At 42.9% G+C, this 19,420-nt stretch overlaps 1 protein-coding gene across 1 annotated transcript; it reads right to left on the bottom strand.

The window, feature by feature from the left end:
• Positions 1-11,168: 11,168 nt before the first annotated feature.
• Positions 11,169-19,276, bottom strand: zgc:136971 (S9 family peptidase). Its single transcript, XM_031745390.2, has 21 exons — positions 18,901-19,276; positions 17,575-17,710; positions 17,178-17,253; positions 17,019-17,094; positions 16,772-16,884; positions 16,523-16,657; positions 16,302-16,393; positions 16,078-16,115; positions 15,870-15,991; positions 15,708-15,768; positions 15,387-15,481; positions 15,153-15,204; positions 14,470-14,576; positions 14,204-14,336; positions 14,038-14,121; positions 13,855-13,935; positions 12,644-12,732; positions 12,240-12,433; positions 12,032-12,134; positions 11,642-11,748; positions 11,169-11,527 (listed from the first exon to the last, which is right to left on the bottom strand). Exons 1-21 carry the CDS (start codon positions 19,016-19,018, stop codon positions 11,428-11,430), a joined length of 2,112 nt encoding a protein of 703 aa, XP_031601250.1. The 5' UTR covers positions 19,019-19,276; the 3' UTR covers positions 11,169-11,427.
• Between the last annotated feature and the right edge of the window lie 144 nt (positions 19,277-19,420).

Here is a 19,420-nt window from a genome sequence, read left to right on the forward strand (position 1 = left end):
TTAGCCCGGTTGATTGACTACTTTGTGAGGAAAGTTGGAGCGCACTTCACAAATATTAGTATCAGCGTACAAGTACTGCAACGTATCAAGTACTGCAGGTGTGCATGTGTTTGTGTGTGCCTGTGGAAAAGGAAAGAGGGAATGTTTTGGTGCTGAGGGTTGTGTTCGCCAAGCGTGACGGGCACCTTTACTGAATCCCCAGACAGATGAAACTCACACCAATATTCTGATGGCACAGGGTCTCCCATGCCAGCTGGCAGGGGCCCACCGCACCCTGAACACAAGCTATCACAAACCCGTTGCCTGCTTCAGCTAACACATGCACAAACAATTAGCCAATGCAAATAAAATCCTGTGCAAACATGAAAGACCAAAACCCACACTGATAAAAATGCATGTAAAGACATGAGATACCACATAAGATTAAATTTTAGTGTGCGCTGTGGCGAACACACCCTCGGGTGTTTGGCAAGGAGAAATCAGTTATAATACCACATTGGTTACTCAGAGGACTAGCAGGCATGTAGGATAAAAATAAACTCTCAACAGACACAAGGCCATCAGTGAAACACGCCCTACAAGTGGAAAGGTCCAAATAAGGAAAAGTCAACCTCAGCACCTACACACTCACCGGCCACTTTGTTAGGCACACCTCTACAACTGCTCATTAACACAAATATCTAATCAGCCTATCCAAGGCCGCAACTCAGTGCTTTTAGGTATGTACAATGCTTTTAAAATGTATTATCTTTATGTACTATCAGCAGAATAACACACCATGCCACAAAGCTTAAATAATCTCAAACTGGTTTTCCTCCAGATCTCAGTCCAGTAGACGTCTAATATGGTGTGGAATGGAAAACACACATCATGGATCTGCAGCCGATGAATCTGCAGCAGCTGTGCGATGCAATCATTTCAATATGGACCAAAATCTCAGGAATGTTTCCAGCATCTTGTTGAATCTGTGCTATGAAGAATTAAGGCAGCTCTAAAGGCAAAAGGCCCAACCTCTGACAAAGTGTATCTGATAAAGTGGCCAGTGAGTGTACAAAGAAGCAGTATATATATACTGAGAATATAGCAATGCATTTAGATAACTTTTAACTGACAAACTAGATGCCTGGGAAAATGATGGTATGGCACGGCCCCCAAATACACACTGAACAAAACTGGATAAACTTCTTAATATTTTTATTTTCAACTCTTTCTGCAGTAATACAAATGACAGTAATATATTATGCTCCTTAAGGGAAAGCTAGCATCCAACAATTGTTACAAAAGATGTACTGTAGATAGTTATTAACTTTGTAGTCACACTATAGTAGCTTGGAAACAAGTTCTTTCAAAAATAAAGAATAAATGTTGTCTCTGTTTCTACTTTCTAAGTCCAGTTCAGGTCTGATTAAATATAGAATTTGGACTTATCCATATTTTAAAGAAACTCAGCAGTTCTAGATGAATCATGAAGATGTTTGATTGGAGATCGATATTTATGTATATGGCTTGGTTGTGTGTGTGTGTGTCTACAGCGAGTTTATTGGTGCTGTTCTGGTGTGTCCATGTTCGGTGTCTGTGTTCAGCAGAACGTTTGTGTGTCTCTTTAGCTTTTTTTTTTTTTTCTGCTGACTCAGCTATCTGAGTGATCCGGAGATCAAAGTGTGCAGAGTTTGTCGAACGCTGCAAAGAAGTTTGAGGAGTTGATGAATAAACATGAGGTGGGACATTTATGCAACATGCACATGCGCGCATCCCTTCAAGTACAGCAGTAAGTCTTAAAAAGAAAGCACTGCTGCTGCACACACGCCGCCTGCTGCATCTTAATATAAATGCAGAGGGACGATTAGACACACACATACACTGGGTAGTGAGCAAGGTTGACATTTAGACCACATTCAGAGTCACTGCACTTTAAAAAATAAATAAATGAAAGGTCAAACAAAGCCAAAAACGTGTGTAGTTTACCCACCGTGGTTATCTGTGTGTGGCTGTTTGTGTGTTTCAGAAAGTGGGACTTGGCTTCTTTATGTGTAAAGGTGGGGAGGAGATGGAGGAGAGGTAATCCAGCATTTATGAAACACAAACACACACACACCCTCGCTGTCTGAAATCCCTACTGGATAAACCAAAAGGCTCCAGCCAAAATTAAAACACCCCCACACTCGCACCCTAACTTAATGTGCATGTGAATGTACACAACTGAGAAAACGCAAATCCAAACAGTCTTGCCTCATTTCTCGGCTTCTCCATCTGCACCTCATAAGGAGCAGAGACTTCTAACCAACACCCCTGACTCAGGAAGTATAAAAGTAAAAGGTTTGTCTGCAGTTATCGGACAGCTGCCTAACTACCATCACTACATCCCAGGAAATATATGCATTCTTTTATTTTATACCTATCCAATTCAGTCATTTGGGTCATGTGGCCTAGGAAATATAATGAAAATTTCTCTGAGATCACCATTGATCCATCACTGATGGTCTATCATACTCAAAAACACATAAGTGATGGGACATAACATTTAGAATCACAGATTAGATTTAACATTTCAAATAAAAATGCATATAAAATTTAACAGAATACACAAAAATGTTTCCAAATTCATTAAAAATATTGTACATTTATTATATCAAGAGGCAGTTCTGTTTACATTATCATTTTAGAGAAAACATAAGCCTGTATTTGAAATTCCTTTGTTTACAAATAGTCGCTGACATAAATCTAATAAAAAAAACTATAGTGGCATCACTATACAGTAATTGTAGATAAAAATAGCTACACTACAATTTTAAACAGCAAATACTAAAATTATATAAATCAAGCGCACACATATATACATACACACGCCCACAAACACACAGAATATGAATCAGTGAGCAGTGTAATGACAGGTGGTAGCCGCATCCCATTTGACTAATGAAAGAACATCCCATCACTTGTCAATGAATTATGCATAACACGCGATACAAAACGCTTCACTGCATAGATCATTAATACAAACACACACTGTGCATACATGCAGGCAAACACGCACACATGCTGAGACAAATGCAGGAAAGAATGAAAGATGCTGACGTGAGCAAAAAAAGTTTTTGGAAGAAAAAATGCACAAGCAACGAAGTGTAATTGACTCTATTAAGACTTTAATAAAACTTCTGCACAAATTGTACAGTGAACAGTTTGTCCTGCACTGAATAGTTTATGCAACCAAGTCAGTCACGTAAGTCAAAGGCAGCAGGGTTTACTGAGCAAAATCTAGCCTGGTACTTACAAGGTAATAAGCAGCAATTAATATTGATCCAGAATATGGTTTCAGTAGCTCACTTCAAAAAAAACAAAACAAAGAGCCGAGGCCTCGTCTCCTAACTGAGTTTCTGTTTATATAAAATGCCTGTGTTTCTTAGCTTGGAGAATCATATCTTTGAATGCAGAGTACAATATCAGCTCTCTGATCTGACATAGAAGAAAAGCAAAATACTGTCGGACCCAAGTTTTAATAATTCATGTTTAGTTTATGTGCCCTTGATAGGAATTAATGCAGACTTGATGGTGGGGATCAAAAACCTATCAGACTTTGTGATGGGGCAAGAGGCCTGCCTGGGGAGTTAGCTGAAGAAGCATGTGTGTCTGTGTTTAAATCTCCATTTAAAACCTGCTTTGATAAAAGAAGCTTTTTATGAGGTGATCCTTACTATGTGCTTTTACTCCGTTTCATTTAAATGTGATGTTTTTAGGTAATTCTGCAATCTGTCACCCATAGAAGAGAAACAGATATGTCTCTAGGATAGTGCGTGGCTTCATCTGCACATGTGCATTAATGGATTTTAAGTGGTGCTTGGAAAAAGGTTTATTAGTTTTCAGTGGCTTTAGCAGTTGCCCTAAAGGGAGTTGAGTTTAGGAAAGGTGCTTTTTTACTGAGAAGTGCAGTTCAGCTAGCAGAGAAAATATTAAAATATATAAGTTATGGACATAAAGTAAATGTTTTTTATTATAGGTGAAGATTCAAAAAAAGGTATTAACACCGGGAAATGTTATGAACACCAGAAGGCCAGACCCAAAATATTTATAGATGTTTTTAGTGTTTAGACAAAGTGAAAGTTTCCTACGCACTGGCACAACATCTGACAGCAAAATCAGGTGGTTCGAATCAGCTCTGAGTTCAGAGAGTTAGACCGTCAGGGGAGCTTAAAGGGTGAAAACATGTTCTTCTGCAGTTAAAATGGTTATAGTAATCTGCCAGGGTCATGCTGGCTTCGCCACAGATGAGTCTGCTGTGAGTTTAAGAGTAAATGAACTCTTGAGTAATGAGGATTAGCTAAAAAAAAAAAAGTGACAAGAAAAAAAACTTGTCAGAAAACAAACAAGTTATTGCAGAATTCAATTTTTTTTATTCTTAGGCAACAGTAAAGTGAGGAGCTTGTGTAATGCAAAAATTTCTCAGAACATTTATTGGGAGCACATAAAAAATGAATAAAATAAAGTCCATTCATCCATCCTGTTATTCGTTATCAAATTTAGGCTGGATTCTTAATGTAAGTAATTAATATGAATTTCTGTGTACGTAGCTGGTAACAGATTTGCAATTTTTACCAATTTATCACAGTTAAACTTTGTGTTAACCCCAACAGATTATGTATAACTGCCATTTTGATGCTATTAAACAAAAAACGTATAAAATAAAGTTAACAATAATAATAATATATTATAATTAACTTTATTGCACATGGTTGCTAGAATTTTGGTCATGCCATGGGCCCTAACCGCTGTTTTTTTCTAGTGTGACTCTAGCATAAGTTTAGGTTCAGACTGTTTGAGAAAAAAATGAAGCTGGTATAACTTCACTGCAGGAGTTCCTGGCTACCTGCATCACAGCTAAACTCCATAATGTGTCATTGTCTTGTCTTCCTCCCCTCATACCCAACCCGTTATTGCAGATGGCCATCCTTCCCTGAGCCTGGTTCTCCTGGCGGTTCCTTCTTGTTAAAAGGGAGTTTTTCCTTCCCACTGTCACCAAAGTGCTTGCTCATAGGGCAGGGGTGTCCAACTCCAGGCCTCGAGGGCCGGTGTCCTGCAGGTTTTAGATCTCACCCTGGGTCAACACACCTAAAACAAATGATTTGTCCATTACCAGGCCTCTGGAGAACTTCAAGACATGTTGAGGAGGTAATTTAGCCATTTAAATCAGCTGTGTTGATCAAGGACACATCTACTGTAAAACCTGCAGGACACCGGCCCTTGAGGCCTGGAGTTGGACACCCCTGTCATAGGGGGTCATCTGACTGTTGGGGTTTTCAATATATTACTGTAGAGTCTTTACCTTGAGGCAACTGTTGTAATTTGGCGCTATGTAAATAATATTGAAATGAATTGAATTATATTACCAAAAGTGTCCATTCATCTGCATTCACACTTAATATTCCATTCTTAATCTACTGGATTTAATATAATGTTGGTTCACCTTTTGCAGGTATAACAGCTTCAACTCTTCTGGGAAGGCTTCCCACAAGGTTTAGGAGCGTTTATGGGAATTTTTGACCATTCTTCCAGGTCAGACATGTGATGTTGGATGAGAAGGCCTGGCTTACAGTCTCCACTCTAATTCATCCCAAAGGTTTTCTGTCAGGTTGAGGTCAGGACTCTGTGCAGGCCAGTCAAATTCTCCCATACCAAACTCGCTCACCATGTCTTTACTTTGCTTTGCCTTGCTTTGTGCACTGGTGCACAGTCATGCTGTAACAGCAAGGGGCCATCCCCAAACTGTTCCCACAAAGTTGGGATCATGACATTGGCCAAAATATCTTGGTGTGCTGAAGCATTAAGAGTTTCTTTCACTGGAACTAAGCAGACAAGCCCAACTCCTGAAAAACAACCCCACACCACAACCCCCCATCCCCCAAACTTTGCACTTGGCACAGTGCAGTCAGACAAGTACCGTTCTTCTGCCAAATGCCAAACCCAGACTCTATCAGACTGCCAGATGGAGAAGTGTGATTCATCAATCCAAAGAACACATATCCACTGCTTTAGAGTCCAGTGGCGGCGTTCTTTACACCACTGCATCCAGCACTTTGCTTCGTCTTGGTGATGCAAGGCCTGGATGCAGCTGCTCATCCATGGATAACCATGAAGCTCTCTTTCTTGAGATAATCTGAAGGCAACATGAAAGTTGGAGGTCTGTAGCAATTTGACTCTCCAGAAAGTTGGCGACCTCTGCACCTCAGCATCCACTGACCCTGCTCTGTAAATTTACATGGCCTATCATTTCAAGGCTCAGTTGTTGTGGTTCCCAGTTGCCTCCAGTTTGTTATAATACCACTAAAAGTTGACTGAGGAATATTAAGTAGCGAGGTAATTTCGAAACTGGACTTGATGATACCTTTTCACTTGTTGTAAAGGTATCATCCTATCACAGTACCACGCTGAAACTCACTGAGCTCCTGAGAGATTCTTTCACACATATTTCTGGGAGTTCGCATGCCTAGGTGTTTCATTTTAAACACTTGCGACAATGCAAGAGATTGGAACACCTGAATTCAATGATTTGGATGGGTGTGTGAATATTTCTGGCAATGTAGTATAGTTTGGCAAATTATTTGTGAGTGTTTATGTAACAACACTCTAACCAAGCCTTGAAAACATTGTATTCCTTCCTCAGAGGCTAAAACTCAAAGTGTTTAGGCATTCCAGCCAGACCAAGATGCCCCATCCCGACAACAATGAATCCTTCACATACAATTAATGCACTAGTGTCTTAATGTCTGCTCTTCCTAGTAAACAACATCATCTGCCAAACCCCTTTCCCCTAAAAATGTGGTCAGATTTCCAACTGCTACAGGCAAGTATTTCTAGAGGACCTACAAAACAACGGGCAAGTAAACTCATCCTTAAGTGAAAAAGAAAAATCAATAAAATGTCTTTTCAATTACACAAATATCAACTTGCACTGTTTTTCCCTTCTTCTTTGCCTGATAAAGACCATCGTGCACTGCCCCGGCCTGTATAATCAAATTCAGGTGAAGGAATGTTGCATCTACAAACATGTTCCTACCTTCAGTTCTGGCAGATTCTCTAACCAACAGGTCGTTCATGCTCACGGTAACTACGACAACAAACAGCAACAACAATACGAGATATCAACATATCAGCACCACGAGGGGTTTGCAGCTGTCCTGTCATCCTTTGGTGTAAGTTGTTCTCAGGATAACAGCGAGCCCCCTCCCCACTACCCACCCTTGCTATTATCCTGCATGGCACCGGTACAAAAGTGGCTTAGGACGCAGCATGGGAATAAGAAGATAGATAAATGTGACAAAAGAAAGATGGAGCCGAGCCAAATGGTTGGAGGAGGAGAGATGAAAAGAGGTTTGTGTATGATGGAGTCCAGACGGCTCCCACAGCTAAAGGGGGAATATTCCCATGATCTGCTGGAGACTTTGATGGTACAGTAGATGTAGCACAGATATGGAAAATTATCATGTTTTGTTTACTGCTCACTCAGAGTGGGGAGAAATGTATTAGCTGTTCAGAATGGCTCAACACTAAGAAGCTCTTTATCTCAGGTTTTATTGCCCATCATTAAATTCTAAAAACCTTATTTTCTTACAACACGCCAAATGATTTCCTCATGTTGCTGTTAATTCAATTTGGGGAAATTTCTTAGACCAAGACAGCTCATCATCCTGGAATCGAGAAAAAACAACTCTTAACAACTGATTTGCTTTGGAAACAGGTATAATTACACTTGGGTCTTTAATGCACTGGCACATATATGGAAAAATTATCCAAAAGATCCATTTTTAGACAAACACAAACACTTTGTCAGCTCGCATAAACACACTGATCCAAAAGCAAACAAGAAGCAGACCCCAAAAGCACTTACGGTGCCCACATAACCGCCAACACACCTTACCTCCCAGACTCTACAGACAATAGCGCAGCTTGTTTTGTATCGATGACAAACCCAAAGCTATCCCTTTATGAATCCCAGAAACAAAACCGCTCTGTTGTGACTCATTAGCTCTAAACAAAGCTCACATGACAGAAGAGGAATGACATCAAAAAAATAAAAGTGAAAGGTTGCAATCCACGTAGTGCTAACACAATGGAAGGTCTCTCCTTTAGTGTGGGGCTCTTCCTGTTCAAACAGCCTTTACAGTCAAAGGGTGAATCAAAAGGGAGATGGTAAAATGCTGCTTCCCCTCTTTAAGGCCCGTTTTAATAGGCTCCTGAATGAACACTGTGTGTGCACACAATCGCTCTTTCATGCTAAAAAGCAGCAAGACAAAGGAAATAACAGGGACTAAGGACAATGCTGAGGGACGTAACATTAGCATGCTAAGGAATAAAAGGGCTGGGATGCATTTTATTAATTCGTTTAAAGTCAGACTGTAAAAGGAACCATTTTTTGTACTGGCTCTTTTCAGCAATGCACACGTAATACCCTGGCACACAACCAGTGTCCACAGGTGAAGGTCATGGCTGAAGGGTGTGGGTGAAGAGATGGGAAATTCCCACTTTAAAGTGGAAGGGCAACAGATGTTGAAAGATTGCGGCTGAGAATTAAACTTACTCACCTTGTGAATCCATTGTTTTACATTTGATGAGCAGGAAATGAATGTTGGAACAAACCTTTGCAGCCAGAAGAAAAGTGAGACAACTTCAAAGCCCATCGACATCAAATGCCATCTCATTCACCTTTAACACAGTTTGCAGTTTTTGTTTTATTATGTGGATTTGGAAGTATACGGGGCTTCTAGACCGCAGCAGTGAAAGTGTTCTTTAGGCCTGTTTCCTCTGGCATGTGTATGTAAGTATGTGTACAGTGCTGTGCAAAAGTATTAATCCCATCCTCAATTCTTTACTTTTTGTTTGGAAAATTAAAAGAAATATTGTTAAAACATTCAAACATACATAAAAAGCATATTCTGCAACAATGAGCTTAAAAATGAGCACTTGATATGACCACCTTAATTCTTCACACAGCCTGAACTCTCTTAGCTGAGCTTTCTTGTCATTTCTTCCTTGTAATTTCTACTGTTCAGGAATATTTCTCCAGGCTTCTTGATTTCTAAGAATGGCTTACTGGGAGCCACGTTCCACTGAGGCCATTTCTAATAAGGGTTCAAATTGATCAAGTGAAAGGCCAAGTGTATCTCTCAGGTCCTGTGTCGGATCTTTACTTGATTTTCTTCTATTTCTTAGGGACATGTCTGTCAGATACTGTTCATCAGCTATAGATAGTGATTTAGGAATCTATCTTTTTCTTTTGTCTTCACTTCTTCAGCTCCCTCAGATTTTAAGGACACACTGCACCCCATGCTGAGCTATGCCACATTTTGATCTCTTTAGGAACCATTATAACTATTATAATTCTAGTAAGCATGGTTAGCAAGGTGAAAAGATACTAAGTAGCTGCAGTAAATGAGGATGTTTTGTGCTGGTATAAGGACAAAGCTTCCTCTTTTATGCACAAATTAAATGTGTTGCATTTTCTATAAGCACCCAAAATGCCACATTTGTTGCTCATGCTCTCCAGAGGATGCACTCGCAACACTGCCAGGTTGATTCCCTTGCTCGTTTCCATCGTCCTCTGCTGTTCTCTTTTACTTTACTTGTCCTGCAGCCAGCTGCAGCGGGGAAGCACCAGAATGAACCAAACACCAAAGGCTCTTTGTCCACCAGTGTCAGACAACTTTCACTCTTCCCTCTCTTTGTCTGTCTACCTCCTACATTCACCCAGCATGAGCATGAGTCTTTTCCCTGTCTCCAGCTTTCAACAATGCTTCACCTCTGAGCCCCATCCCACACAGCAAATACCGCTGAGAGGAACTTCTCCCTTCTATCCGGCTCATTCATTATCTCGAACACCGGGTCGCTTCTGTCTCACTCCTCTTGTCTTCATTTGTCACTTCCTCATCAACGCAACCTCCGTCTTTCACTCAGAATCGGTGACCCCACCCAACACCCACGTGGCAGTGACTTCATCGGGCGGCAGCTGCTGCAGTCAAGGCCACAGGAGCAAAGTGTTGGTGGGGAGGCCAATTATCTCCGCCACCGTGTCTGGGACACCAGCGTGAGACCTCTGGAGGACATCGCCCACCTCGGCGTCTCATCTCGCCACTTAATCTTTCAAAATGTGCATCTGTGAATTTCATTTGTCAGTACTATCAGCTGTAGGAATGTCCACTTGTGTTGTCTGGGAAATGAAGTGGTGGGACTGTTCAAGGCCGCTATCGACAAGGCCACCAAAGTACTGACAAACTGGCTCTGCTTTCCTCAGCCACTGTCTCAGTACACCTCTTAGCCAAGTGCAAGGTTTGCAAGTGGAAAATTAAAGCTTTATAACAAAACACTCCGGTGTTTGTGGGGAAGTCATGCTTGAAGCACTCCAGAAATAAGGGAAATTCCAGCCTAGTGCAAAATGGATTAAACAAGTTAAACTACCATCTTTTTCACCAGATATCTAGGCTTTCTTTCCTGCAGAGTTCATCACCATTAAATCTAAACACGTTTCTTTCCCGGAGTTCCTTTATCTCTTTGCCTGTGCTTAAAGGTCAGCATTACAGTAGACTATTTGTTCAGGTAGTCCCATGAGGAAGCTGCTTGAGAGTCTCATTTAAAGGCTCCAGCTTAGGTTTCAGGTGGTTTGCAGCTCTGCAGCGGGTCTGTGTGCTTACAAAGACTCAAATGACACTTGGAGTCCTGGTTTGCTTTGATTTTTCAGTTTTTCCACTTTTCATTTTTTTTCTGTGTTAACATGAAAGCAGCAGATGTGATTACAACCACCTGTTTGATGGATACTCATTTAAGTGGGCTAATCTCATGCATCTGAACCGACACATGCATAGCCAGCTTCATCTTTTAGTCTATGGCTACAATATGAAGAGACTGCCATCTGCTGGATAGTTCCTTAAATTACATGCCCCGTGTGTGCTGGTAGATCTTTGCCAGCCTGGGCTTAATGCAGAAGTGAACACATAGGGCCCACTTTGACCTGAGGAGGGCCGGACCAGTGTGTAAAATTACAGAAAAAGTTCTGCAATTAAAAAAGGGCCGTATTGAATTCTTTACCAGCCCAGTCTGGCCCCCAGGCCTTATGTTTGACACCCCTGACTTAGATAAAGGTACTAAGTGATGTATGATACAACAAACAAGACATGTACACATGATTGCTGCATTGTAAAAATATTTTTTATTTCATGCTTTTGATTTTTTTTAACTTTACCACAGAAAGCGTTGTTTAGTTATTAAAAAGTCTGCGATGTTTAAGATTCTCAGCTTTGATCAAAAAACAGATTTCTACCACTTTTCTTAAAGCGTCGAGCTGAAGCAAAAAAACAACAAAAACAGCCTCGTGGCTGTGCGTACGTGGCTGTGCGTACGTGGCTGTGCGTACGTGGCTGTGCGTACGTGGCTGTGCGTGTGTGGTCAGAGATGCTGGTGCAGCCACAGCGCTGTGTTGAGGAAGCAGTCAACCTGTGTGTCCACTCTGGACAGAGAATGTCCATCTTCAGGAAACCACAGCAACCTGATTTTAAAGAAATAAATGACAGGAATGACTGAGTTGAATGTCAGTAAAACCAGTGTGGCAGGGCTCACACTGTCAGATTGTCTTTATGCAGTTTGTTGTGCCCCGTCGTACCTGACAGGTGAACCTCGGCTCTTCAGTGCTTTATAAAGCTCCATCCCCTGGTGTGGAGACACCCTCCTGTCTCTGCCTCCCAGCATCAGCAGCACCGGAGCCTTCATCTGCACATTGCCACACAGCACATTTCTTTTCCCACATTTTTGACTCAAAAAACATCGCTTAAGGCACACTATAAAAAAGTCCTGTGTTTACAATTGCAATGACTGAACTTCCACAGGACGGGCTTAGTTTTTAGAGACACAACAGAGTATAAGAGCAGTAACATCATCTCTGAGGCACCTTTGTCTCGTCATTGTGGATTTCCTTATTAAAGCAGCTTTGTAGCTATGGCTTCTGGTCATTTCATTAAGGTTATCACATGAGATTTTTGTGTTTGTGTTTGACCTTGGCGGCATGTGCGATGGGTGACTTCTGTAGCATAGCAGCCAGGGCTTCAGCAGTGGGTATCTGGTCGTACGAGTAATGAAACCCAGCACTGGTGTAACGCCTGGAGATGGGGTGACAGAAAGCATTCACGTATGAAGTGGATTTGATCTGATTCAGCAGAACAAAAGCTCTCATCTGTCGATGCATATCTGCATGGAAGCCTCACCAGTCCACTATATCACTGGTTCCCAATAGAGTAGCAGCATTAATGACAGGGTTCCTGGCTGCGCACACTCTGTAGGACTCAGGATACTGACCGAGCAGGTGACAGGCCAGGAAACCGCCGTGAGAACCACCTATTGCAGCCAAGCGATCGGGGTCGAGGTTCGGGTCACGCTCCAGCGCAGTAAGCACAGCCCTCTGGGTGAAAGACAAGGAAGCCAGGACAGATCATTTCCTTACATCTGCAGGGGTGGCTGTGCTGGTGATAGGGCACCATGTGCAGATATGGTCAAATATGGGAAAAATAATTAAGTTCTTGTTATTCTGACAAACTGCATCACTGGCAGGATTTATTGCTGACATCACTCTTTCCTGGATTTGGGAGCAGAAAAAACACAAAGGACATACCTGCACATCTTTTACATCCTGGCTCCCAATCTGACCAATCAGTGACAAAATGCTGTGCTGGCCAAACCCCGTGGATCCCCTGTAGTTCACTGGGTAGAGACATAAAATTAGAAAGGGAAAAACAGCAAAATCAAAACTTAAATGTTAAAGAAATACTAATATTAATATTATTAATAATATTAACCCTGAAAGGCTTGTAATTGTTGTAGATGGTGACTGATTTGCTTTTTCACCAGAAGAAGTTTCTGTATTTTCTTTCTTTTATTAAAAAACAAAACAAAACAAGATAATGTAATGTATCTGGTAATGGTGGGATGATCATGTATTTATGTACATATTTGTATTAAAAAAATGGTTATATTTAGAATGAAAAGAATCAGAGACACACTTGGGCCACAGTTCTCAGCTGAAAAAAAGGCTGGTGTGTCGACTCTGGGTCAGAGATGGGGTACTGACCCAAGTGGAGGAGTTTAAGTATGTCAGGGTCCTGTTTATGAGTGATGATAGAGTGGAGCAGGACACTGACCAACTGGCTGGTGTGAAGACAAAGCTTCAATTTCACCTATAGTCACAAACCTCTGGATAGTGACCGAAATAATGAGATTACGGATACAAGCCGCAAAAATTAACTTCCTTCAAAGGGATGCTGGCCTCTCACTCTGAGACTGGTTGAGGAGTCACTGAAGAGGGACTCAAAGTAAAGTTGCTGCTCCTCCACATTGAAAGGCTCCAGCTGTGGTAGTTCAGGCAACTGATTAGGAGGGCTCCTGGCCCCTGCATAAGAGCGTTGTTTCAGGCATGTCCTACAAGGAGGCAGCTCTGGGAAAGACTCAGGACACACTGGAGAGATTATCTCTTGGCTGGCTTTCAAACATCTCAATGTCCCTGGAGGAGGTGGCTGGGGAGAGGGAGGTCTGGGGTTCTATGATTAGACTATTACCCCTGAGACCCGGACTCAGATAAGCAGCAGAAAATGGGTAGTGAATCAGAGACCCTTTACTCCATTGTTTCACATGTGTACTTTTTATGTGCTGTTTAATTATTACTATTAACTGAATAAACAAAAAAAAACCAAATATACCATTTGATGTGTTTATAACTCTCTGAAGACAACAAGCTAATCCAGTTTTTAATCTTTACCTTAAATTAAATTAAATCCACCTCATTTTCCAAAATGTTAAACTCATTTGTGTTCAGCACATGTATCTCACCCATGAGCAGAGCGAAGCCGAGTTTAGCGAGCCCAGCTGTGGTGCTGTTCCACTCTGCAGGGAACTGAGAGTGAGGGCCCCCTAGTGGTGCAAACAGCAATAACAGGAAAACGATTTAATAAATAACCCACAAAGTAGACAGAAAAAAGGCAATAACACCAAAGTAGGGACATGAACACAGACCATGGATGAAGACCACCAGAGGTGTCCTGGTTTCACCAAGGGGACCAGACGGTTTAACCAAGACTGCACCAAAGTCTAAGCCAGCTGTATAAGACAGACAGGAAGTAAGAGGACAATGGCGCTGGAACTCAAAACACGTCTACTGAAGGAGAAACTGAAAGCTCACGGTAGTTTGCATTCTCCTCGTCCGATGGAGGAGTCACATCTAGAACTTTCCAGCTGAAGTCAAAGGTCATGACAGGCTCCTGCAGAGTTTGCCAGGACACGGCCTCACCTGCACGCGGGACAAACCCCACCCTCTGCATGCACGTCCATCCCCGTGGAAACAAGAGGCAGATAAACAGAAACATACCAAATCATTTTAAATAACTGATAACATTCACACATGCATTGCATGTTTGTGTTCACATGTGGCGTTGAGCTTTGTCCGACCAGAGTGGGAGGGGTGTTCGGGCTGGAGCAGCAGACCACCATCAGGTCTCTCTGGACTGTCAGCAGTTTCCAGCTGCCATAAAGTTGGGAAGAAGAATCCGAGAGGTCTGAAGAGGAGGTGGAAACAAAGACGGAGGTGAAGAGGGTGAAAGAAGAGATGAAGAATAAACACACGGGCTCTTGACAGGGGTGAAACAAACAGAGAGAAACGTCAACCCTTTGAGAGGTAAGATGTGCTGTTCTTTTTTTTGGTCTTGTCATACCTTTCTGTTCTCCCTTGTCCTCCTGGTGAAGATGAAACAGTGGAGGAGGAGGAGGGAGAGGTTCAGAAAGAGAATCAGAAGGAGGAGTAGGTGGAGGAGGAAGGGGAGATTCATGAGGCAGGGGAGGAACTGGAACCGGAAGAAAAGGAGAAGGCGGAGGTGGAAGAAAAGGGGAAGGAGGAGTAGAAGAAACAGGAGATGATGAATGAGAAACAGAGGGGGAATCGTCTGGAGGAGGGAAAAGAGGAGATGGGAGAGGACAGGAAGCCCAACATGGGAAAGGGGGAGGGGGGAGCAGAGGAGAGAAGGGAGAAGGAGGAGGAGGAGGGAAAAGAAGTGATGGAGATGAGGACAGCAGGGAAAGAGGAGGAGGAGGAGGAGGTGGTGGTGATAGAGGTGGAGGAGAGGATGGACTCTTACTATCAGAGAGGGAGGTGACTATCTTTGATCTTCTGTCAACTAGGAAGAGACCCTGAAAGAGAGAAACACGACGAGGCGAAATGAGCCATGGAGAAGTGTGTGTGTGTGTGTGTGCGTGTGTGTGTGTGTGTGTGTGTGTGTGTGTGTGTGTGTCACGAACACAACATGTTATAGACAAAAAAATAGGAGTTGTTTCAGTTCTACAAGCTTGTGCCAGAGAAATGTGTTTGTTACCTTCCAGTTCCTGCAGGCGCTGCTGAACATCACCCTCTGGCTGTCTGCAGACCAGCAGCAGGACGGCAGAGCTTCATACAGCCCTGCAAACTCACCTGGAACAGAAAGACGTGCAGAGGAGTTCAACTCTCCACCGAGCTTCTCAATCTTTACGAGCAATCACAAGTAAGACTTAAGTTCTCTTGATGCATTAATCTCTTACTGTGAGAATTTATAGTTCTTCAAATCAGAATTTTGAAAAACTCATCCATCATAGTTACAAAATTCTAACTGAAACTGAGACGAGCCTCTCTGTTAGCACTGTCAGGAACTGTAACGTACCAGACTGTGGCCTGCTGACAACATCCAGCAGCGTAGATGTCTCCCCGCTTTCCAGATCCAGCTGTGGAGGATGATCCATGAGTCAGTCCGCAGTCAGCCATTAAAAGAAAGAACACACAGACATGCACAAAAACCCCACATACATGAGCACACATACAGCACCTGCTGCAGACTGAGGCACTGGTTGTGAGGACCAAACACCGCACCCTGCAGGTAGATCAGCGTGGACCCATCAGGACTCAGCCTGGGATTGGACACTGAAAGGTTTTCCCCCGACAGACGTTCTGGTTTGGAAGACGAGAGGGCTAGCTGAGCAAAGAGGGGGCGCAACTTTAATATATTAACAAACAGACAAAGAGAATGCTCTCACCACAATGTCCACACAGGTCAATCTTGAACAAGGCTGACCTGAAAGAGTTTAGACCGACAGAGACATAAATTGAAGAAGTACGTTTTAAACATGTATGTATACAGAAATCGTGTATTTGCTTCAGTCAAACTAACTACATTTTCTTTTCATAGTGTCTGAAAACATTCACAAGTTTCAGGGTCATTTTGCTGTTTCTGGAAGTGTATTTAAAGCAGCTCTCTAACCTGCGGTTGGAGCAGAACTTCAGTCCGAGTCTGAAGGGTTCGTGGTACCAGCCAATGAAAAACACTGACTGACTGCCGGGAGCCCACAGAGCCTGGAGATAAAAACATACAAATGTACAGAGAGAAAAAAAAAATCCTCCTGTTAGTTTGTATGAAAGTTACTAACAGAATAAGGTGTATGAACATTTAAGGTTCAGTGTCGTAAGCTTCTCCATCCTCACCTGTCCAGGTGAGACATCAGGCGGCACGCCCTCCAGCACGCTGACCGCGCCGATCTCCAAATCCACCACACAAATGGCCGGCTCGCTCCTATTGGTCAGGGCCTCCCCCCAATCTTCACAGTACAAACTCCTGTCCTGATTGGGCATCGGAACCCACCACCCCCCCAAAAAAAACAGAACAAGAGTCCGACACTCAAACACTCTGCTGTACGGTTAGCAAAACAGCACGAACATATGTTTGCATAATACCTTTCTCCACGCGTGTCCCCCGTCTTGCGTTTCGGCTGATGCGTTCTTGCTTCTCTCCGCCACGTACAGCAGTTTGTTCTCACACTCTGACCACGACAGGCAGCCAAACTGGGCTGAAAATAAACACATGTGAGAATATGTGTTTGTTTTTTTAAAAATACAGAAATACATGAACGCAGAACAATATGGCAGCACGGTGACGAGACCGCGTCCTTGATTCTTATCCGTTTCTGGTTGTTCATCTCACCGTCGTCATACACTCGGCCGTGTTTGTTAAGAGCAGTCAGGTTGAGGCATTTTCTGAGGCCGTGGCAGTTCCATATCTAAACAGACACGACCATAAACAGCAGCCTGTTAAGATGCTCGAACGCAGACGTTACAAAATGAAGCGTCCCGTTTTTCTTACCTCGAGGAGCTGGTGACCGCTCGTGTCTCTGATAACAGCTCTCAGGCCTCGAATGGGAGAGAACCCACTCAGCAACCTAAAAAAAAGAAAACAGAAAGAAAAACTGACTCCAAAGTTTGATGCAGACAGAAGGATCCACTGCTTCTCTACTGCACCTTAACCACACTCAGTGGATTTCCAGCTCTCTGAGACACCCTGTGGTGCACTCGTACATCACAGCATCACAACATCACAGCAGCAGGCGGACAAGTAAAACCACCTGAGATCAAGTCAGTAGAGATGTTCAGGCACTGTTAAGTATTGGAATTTATTTTTATTTTTGCCAATCAATGAAGATTTTACATTAGAAAATGTCCCATTATTATTATTACTACTATTAAATTACGGCCCAACTCACTCTCCGGACACAGACACACACGGTCCTGGTGGAAGAACAGTCCTGATGCTCTTGTGATTGTTGCTCTCCGAGATCAGCGTGAACTCCTGCAAGTATCGGAGTCTGGAGCATCGGACCAGTTCGCTCTGACTCCACTCTGCACATGGACACAGTGAACATAGAAAAGTTTATTACTTGTCACAGAACAGAGAAAAAACCATATGTGTCTGCACGACATCCTGGCAAGCAAATGTATAATAAAAGATAGTGTTCCCCCCTCAGATTAAACCAAAATATCTGTTCATTTTCTTCACTTGTTATTTTATGATCCAGTTATTATTCATGGTTGCACTATTTTCTCCGATAGCTTTTCTCCCCTGTGAGATGGACGGTGGGGGTTGCTGGCTCTCTTGCAGAGTTAAAGCTGACTCGAGCGTCGATCCCTCAGCTTCCCAATCCCGTTTAAAATGAACCAGTAACGTTGAGGCTGAATGGAATCCCCCCGACACAGACGGGTTTATGCTGCAAAGCCTTTTAAACCCTTAAGACAAGGTCACTGCTCTTGTACTCAAACGGCAGGCTCTCACAAAACAAACAAACACGGCCATCCACATGGAAACATCTTCTGATTGCTTACACTGAAATGAAAGCAAGTAGTGAGGAGCTCTTTTAATCTTGCTTCTTGATTCCAGTTAACATGGGAAGAGTGTGAGCTGGATTGGACAACTACTGGACTGACTGTTTAAAAAAAATAAATCCCCCCATGATTGCCACCCTGATGTTTTTCATTACTTACACAATAACTCCATAAACTGTCACATTAAGGTGCAAATTAACAACCTTATACAACCATGGCACGGTGTCCCAGTACTCCTCCTCTAGATCATCAGACCAAGATATCAGGTCACATTCACGACCTACTGACCAAGCGATCACGTCGGTATTAATCACCTCATAGTCACTCACTTATGTACTTACTTACGAACAACTGCTGCTGAAAAGGAAGTATTCTTGAATGCAGCTGGCTAGGATTAACCTCAAGTGCACACTACATTTAAAAGGACCCTAAATGGTAAGCACTTCCTACTGTGAACCATATGTACTAATAATAATTCGTGTATTTTGTTTAGAGAAGTTTCAGGTGGGTGCATTTTATTCCCCTTTTCTCCCACTCCTCTACATTTTGGGGTCAGTACTGAGCAGGTTCAGAGTTTTCAGTTTGTTTTCTCATGAACTATCCATGCAGTGAACTTAAATTAGTTGACAGTGGGAAGCCGGGTGGTAATAAATAAATAATGACCATCATCATCATCTGTGCACACATGGGGAGGGAGGGGGAGCGCTCACCTGCTGTCACCGTGTATATCCGGGGCTCCTGGAGCTGCTCCTCTCTCACATGGGCTGAAACAGGCGCAGGCAGGCCGCTCACCTCTCCGTACACCCCGGTGATTTGTCTGGGCTCCATCAGAGCCTGTCGTGGCTCACTCGTAGTTCCTGTCAAGCCTTAAACCCTGAAACTTCAACAGTCGCTGCAGTCCGCTGCACGGTCATACATCGTGCATTAAATGTTAAAACTATATGAAGTCTGAGGCTCACTGCAGCTCGACTCACGAATACCTGAACACTGCTCTGTTAACGTTTGTATATCGCTTCTTTGGCTGCAGCTAAACATGTCAGAAGAATCATTTTCGCTGCACCAGCGACTCCATGTTGAATTCATGAATGGGCGATACCACTTGGCTCAGGTTGGGGGGGTGTAGTTGAGGGAAATGACCGCAGAGAGGCAGCGGAGATCCGTGGCCTTTAATTCCTGAAACATTTACAGTCTGAATGAAAGTGCGAAGAATTTTTAAAAACTAAAATGATC

Source organism: Oreochromis aureus, linkage group 20, assembly GCF_013358895.1.
Source record: "Oreochromis aureus strain Israel breed Guangdong linkage group 20, ZZ_aureus, whole genome shotgun sequence".
In the NCBI taxonomy this organism is placed as follows: Eukaryota; Metazoa; Chordata; class Actinopteri; order Cichliformes; family Cichlidae; genus Oreochromis; species Oreochromis aureus.

What these genes read in the sequence shown, in the direction of transcription:
- zgc:136971 (XM_031745390.2), bottom strand. Translation starts at nt 19,018, where the DNA reads ATGGAGCCCAGACAAATCACCGGGGTGTACGGAGAGGTGAGCGGCCTG. An exon ending in TGTGTGTCTGTGTCCGGAGA is followed by an intron (nt 17,254 to 17,574) that starts GTGAGTTGGGCC and finishes TCTTTTTTTTAG; the next exon opens with GTTGCTGAGTGGGTTCTCTC. An exon ending in ACCAGTGATATAGTGGACTG is followed by an intron (nt 12,135 to 12,239) that starts GTGAGGCTTCCA and finishes CCCCATCTCCAG; the next exon opens with GCGTTACACCAGTGCTGGGT.